At 36.3% G+C, this 4,715-nt stretch overlaps 1 protein-coding gene, 1 long non-coding RNA gene and 6 other non-coding genes across 10 annotated transcripts; 1 reads left to right on the top strand and 7 right to left on the bottom strand.

Annotated features, from left to right (window-relative positions):
* Positions 1-49: 49 nt before the first annotated feature.
* Positions 50-2,212, top strand: LOC110413356 (protein TIC 20-IV, chloroplastic-like). Of its 3 annotated transcripts, none has more exons than XM_021424142.2 (4): positions 50-163; positions 786-892; positions 1,133-1,185; positions 1,376-2,212. In XM_021424142.2, the coding sequence occupies exons 1-4, from the start codon at positions 84-86 to the stop codon at positions 1,994-1,996; spliced, it is 861 nt and encodes a 286-aa protein (XP_021279817.1). In that variant the 5' UTR covers positions 50-83; the 3' UTR covers positions 1,997-2,212. The 3 variants fall into 3 exon arrangements, with proteins under 3 accessions (XP_021279817.1, XP_021279808.1, XP_089640073.1); XM_021424133.2 differs by having other exon boundaries at positions 753-892; positions 1,376-2,211; XM_089783947.1 differs by having other exon boundaries at positions 753-892; positions 1,338-1,518.
* Positions 2,213-2,977: 765 nt separating this feature from the next.
* LOC110416635 (uncharacterized) lies at positions 2,978-4,380 on the bottom strand. The gene is made up of 2 exons (XR_002445179.1): positions 4,107-4,380; positions 2,978-3,122 (listed from the first exon to the last, which is right to left on the bottom strand). It is a non-coding gene; the product is annotated as an uncharacterized LOC110416635 (long non-coding RNA).
* Positions 3,137-3,244, bottom strand: LOC149527770 (small nucleolar RNA snoR97). The gene has a single exon (XR_016352280.1). It is a non-coding gene; the product is annotated as a small nucleolar RNA snoR97 (small nucleolar RNA).
* On the bottom strand, positions 3,332-3,449 carry LOC149527769 (small nucleolar RNA Z278). Its single transcript, XR_016352294.1, has one exon. It is a non-coding gene; the product is annotated as a small nucleolar RNA Z278 (small nucleolar RNA).
* Positions 3,505-3,619, bottom strand: LOC149527768 (small nucleolar RNA Z278). Its single transcript, XR_016352295.1, has one exon. It is a non-coding gene; the product is annotated as a small nucleolar RNA Z278 (small nucleolar RNA).
* LOC149527767 (small nucleolar RNA Z223) lies at positions 3,671-3,762 on the bottom strand. Its single transcript, XR_016352264.1, has one exon. It is a non-coding gene; the product is annotated as a small nucleolar RNA Z223 (small nucleolar RNA).
* LOC149527766 (small nucleolar RNA U36a) lies at positions 3,807-3,902 on the bottom strand. The gene has a single exon (XR_016352309.1). It is a non-coding gene; the product is annotated as a small nucleolar RNA U36a (small nucleolar RNA).
* LOC149527765 (small nucleolar RNA snoR134) lies at positions 4,116-4,262 on the bottom strand. Its single transcript, XR_016352304.1, has one exon. It is a non-coding gene; the product is annotated as a small nucleolar RNA snoR134 (small nucleolar RNA).
* Positions 4,381-4,715: the final 335 nt, after the last annotated feature.

Raw genomic sequence — 4,715 nt, 5'->3', positions numbered from 1 at the left:
ATAAATACCATATGTTTCGTGCATGCAAAGCAACATTGCTTTTCTGCTTTGCTGACTTGCTCTATCGACAGACCCTTCCCCAGATGTCTCCGCCAATACCTACGGTCTCTGCTCCGGGCTGCCCCAAGGCCGCCGAGCCTTCTCTACTTCAGGCCGCTCGTTGGTAGACTCTTTTTTATTCAAATTTATTTATTGTGGTTGTTTTTTTATCAACTGGGCTGTGGCTTCTCATATCCCAGTCTGAATAGTTTTCCTGCAAAAATGCACATCACTCTCGTCACGAATTTAACTGAATTTGCTGAAATTCTTTGGCCTTTTTTATTTTAAAGATTATTATTATATATCTTAAATCTAATCTGGACCATTCACACTTTATCAGGGTGCAGCAATATCTACAATTTCTTATTGTCATTTTTCTTTGCCTAACTTGGTGCAAACAGTTGTTCAGCTTTGTAATGTTGGATTTATTTCCCCTTTTGAGTAGCTTGTAAAGGTGAAAAAGAAAACTCAATTTTCTGATTGAGATATTTGACTGATTTTTTTCATAGTTATATGAGAAACTTTGATGGGATATATTCTTGTACCTGCTTTCGGCTGTTGATAATCCATCTCTCGTTGTAATTTATGGGGACTGATTGCTAGAATTGTTGGAAATTTTGGGGTATTTAATTAGTCAGACAATTCGAACATATTTGTACCCCATTTTTGAAGCTGAATTATGTGTTGCCCTGGTGACATACATATATGATTAGGTCTAAGGATTTGATTCTAGCGCGATTCAGCAGTAACTACCGAGGATGCAAGCCCTCAAATGTCGCATGCAAGTCAAGTTTGCAGGCCAATTTTTTATCGTCAAGCAACATTTGTGCACGGGGTTTCTTGTCTTCTGCAGGTATGTTACTTTGCATCAAGCTTGTTGTTTGATTTTTCCACATTTAATGAAGTTCCGATTACTGAATTCATTACTGATGCAGTTTTTTCTGCTTCAGTAAAGGGAAAAAGGGAAACTAGAAGCTAGTTTTGAAACTAATTTGTTGCTGATGTATAATATATTTCGTCGATAATAAATGATATTGCTCTCTATTTCATGGTTCTAATCTCCTCCTTTTTTATTTGTGGAAAAAAAAAAAAGAAATCGGGTGCTCTGTACCTGCTAGAATGCTGCATGATCGAGAAACAGGAATGGTAGGTTCATTTCAGAAAACATCTTGACATATTTGTCAGGATAGACTCATCGCTAGCAGCAGCGTTGGCTTTCTGCTACAAAAAATGATGCTCGAGTTCTAGTGTTCTCTTTTTGTTGAACTTTAGTTTAATAATTTATGCTCCTTGGGCAGGAACACAGTATAACCACCTTGTCGCCTTATCATCGCAGTTTTTAGGTGAAGAGGAAGGTGGCTTGCAGCATATAAACCACTTCTTAGCTAAACAACGAAGATCACGTTCTTCACCAAGAGCATACAAGGATGATATATTCAAATTTGACTACCCTGTGATAACCAAGAAGCCGAAATGGTGGTGGAGGACTTCGGCATGTGTCCCTTATTTAATAGCTTTGCAGATTTCTGACACGGGATATTTTGTTCATCCTTTGGCAGAACATTATGAGATTTTTGAAAGTTTGGTTTATTTTGTCCCAGGAGCTATCAAGAGATTACCTCCATGGTTCTCAATGATATATTGCTACATTGGTTATATTGGAATTGTGAAGAATAAAGATTGGCCTCACTTCTTCAGGTTCCATCTGATGATGGCCATGTTGTTGGAGACTGCCTTGCTGTTAATATGGTATACAAGCAATTTTTTTCCACTCATACACTACAACGGCAAGTTTGGGATGCATTTCTGGGCTGGCATTGGATTCTTCTACATCTTCACCTTGTTAATATGTGTTAGGAGTGCTCTTGGTGGCAAGTATGCTCGCATCCCTTTTGTTAGTGATGCTGCATATATTCATACACTGTTTAATGGAAGAAGTTTTCAAAAGCCGTTCTAGGAGGCGTGCAGTTGTCTTTCAAGATTTCAACTAGCAGAGGTCCTCAAAGACAGCAATTGGTAACCATGATGAGGCTATTTGAAGAGTTAAAGAGTTATAGGGGCTTAAAACATATGTACATTATTCCTTCAATTTTCTTGTTGGAAAACTTATGGACTATGAATGCAGATGGAATAAAGCATATCATTAATAAAGTTGATTAGAATATCAGCATGGAGGAGTTGACCTGAAGATCTTTGGTTGCTTCTATGGCTAATCGGTAATAGCCCCCGTCCCTAGTGAGAAAATGATGTCGGTGCAACACTTGTCTCCGATTGTCAAATATTATCTAATCATTGGATTACTAATTATTTAAGATGAATAAATTATTAAAAACATTACGAAAAATGATAAAAAAAATAAAATTAAAAATAATAATTTTGTATCGAAGTTTATCTCAGTATAAAAATATATTCAAAGTAACAATCATTTTAAAATAAATTTTTCTTACAATACAAAATATTATATCAAAATTTCCTAATGTAATAAAAAAATTAAAAATGAAATTTAAAAACACATCAATTTCATCAAAAAAAAAAAGGGCATATTCCCATATCGATGAGGCCTGTGTGGATTGGTATTGAGTTGATTCAAGTGCCTAGACAAAAATATCCAAGCTCAGAAGAAGAGGGGTTGGGCCACCAGGGTGCTTCCTCTGCTGTTAACGAATCGAGGATAGGAACTTGTAATAGGATTAACAACTAATCAAGCCTCTTTGCCACAAATTTTAATCTTAATTTTTGAAATTGACCAAAACTGGCTCCTCCTGGATTTGTCCTCTTTCTATCCAGATTAAGAAATGACTGAATGATATATTAACATTGATCAAGTAAGCTACACTGGGCTCTGAAAGGCAGTGTACATCACACATATCACAATCACCGGAAACGAAGGTCGCAAGGGAGTTCCGATTATTACACTAGCAGACAGTAAGCAACAAAATTTCATCAAATAGACGACACTTGGAGTTTCATTGCTCTATTCTTTCAAACTTTAAATACAATTACTTTTTTTTTTCTTCTGTAGACAACAATATACAATTTCAGGTACAACAATCTCTAAAGAAGCAGAAGAATCCACGCAATACCTGCAAGAGGAAGAAAATTTAGTGCTGTTATTTAACTCCAATCTCGTTAAAAATGCAAGAGAAGAAGCTGATGACAACACAACACTATTTGAGTTTTTCAGACTCTAAACCAATAACAAAAAAGGTAAATGATTTAGAGTATAGTTAAACTCAATCAAAACAATACAAACACATTAACTAGTTAATAAACATTTCATAATTAAAATACGGCCTCTGTTGAATCCATTAATATCAGTGAATTGCAGCTTCTACCAAGTAGGTTCTCCCTGTAAAACAGGGACTTGGCTCCACTGCACCTCATCCAAACTGGATTAGATCATCATTGGCACAATATATATATATATATATAATAATTCTAAAACAATCTAAAGAAAAACAAAAAGTCTCAGCAAAATCCAGTAATTTCATGAATGATGCAGCACCCCAAGTAGGTTCTCCCTGTAAACAGGGACTTGAGGGAATCTACACCTCAAACAAACGGATAAATCATCATAGACTGAGCCGTAGTAAGAAAATAACGCATTTTAATAAAATTGGTTGGTAAATCAGAGAGGCTCAGAATATAAAACAGCTTCTCAATCAAGAATTTTCTGAAGCAGAACTGGCATTAAAAGCTGTATATAAATCCTCATAGCCAAGTACGTAACTAGATTTTGAAAAATAAAAAAAGGAACAAAGAGAAGTTGGCTCATATCAAGAAATTCAACCATTTTACTGCTTTATATATGCTTCATCGATTGCTCTCAGAAGCGCGGATAAAACTAAATGTAATCATCGCCAACGAATAAATAGACAAGACAGAAAGTATAGCGGATGATTTTAGAGGCGAAATCATAGAAAGACATGCCCCCACGTGTAACACCGCCAGATCCAATATTTGCCTCTATGACTAGCCTAGTTTCCAATAAATCATTAAATCTTGAAAATAAGCTAAAGGTGTAGCGAGGCAAAAACAATTACTGTAACTATGATTAGCAGTAATACATAGATTCGAGATGTAGCCGCTGATTTGACACAGAAGAGCCGTTGGAAAAGTAAAGGCTATACTGCAACACGTAAAACGGCATGGCTTTAGCACGACTTTTGGGGCTTTTTTCTTCAAAGGTAGAGACTCAGAGAAGCCCGGGAAAGAGCGTGCAAATATAACTTTTACAATATTTTTCTTCAATGCTTATCATAACAAATAAAAATGGCTCAACAAATCTCAAAGAGGAGGCTGAATATTGAAGTTAACATACCTCCAGGCCGGAAGCTCTAAGATGAGACGATGGAGAAGAGAGGGGACCTTGAATCGTTTATATATAGCTCTTTCCAAACCCTAGACAAGGGTTGATATGTTCAAAACCCTAATTCAGCTTGGGCTGGGGCAAGGATCTGAGTGGGCCAAGTTAGATTATGGTTTTGTTTTGCTCGGTCTGAACTTTTAAGACCCAAACTTCATATATTGGGCCTTTCAGCCCACCAAGAAGACCTTCTCTTCTGTCGCCTAATCTCCTAGAAAATGTATGCTCGTTGAGCCATGGAGCATTGGGCTTGCTAATACTGATTGTTTAGTATTTAAGTTTCATTTTCTCCTTTTTACTTGTTTTTTTT

Source organism: Theobroma umbraticum, unplaced genomic scaffold, assembly GCF_002168275.2.
Source record: "Theobroma umbraticum cultivar Fairchild unplaced genomic scaffold, ASM216827v3 scaffold_30.0, whole genome shotgun sequence".
NCBI lineage: Eukaryota > Viridiplantae > Streptophyta > Magnoliopsida > Malvales > Malvaceae > Theobroma > Theobroma umbraticum.
Note: the sequence above shows the minus strand (reverse complement) of the source record. Positions and strands in the feature narration are given on the sequence as shown.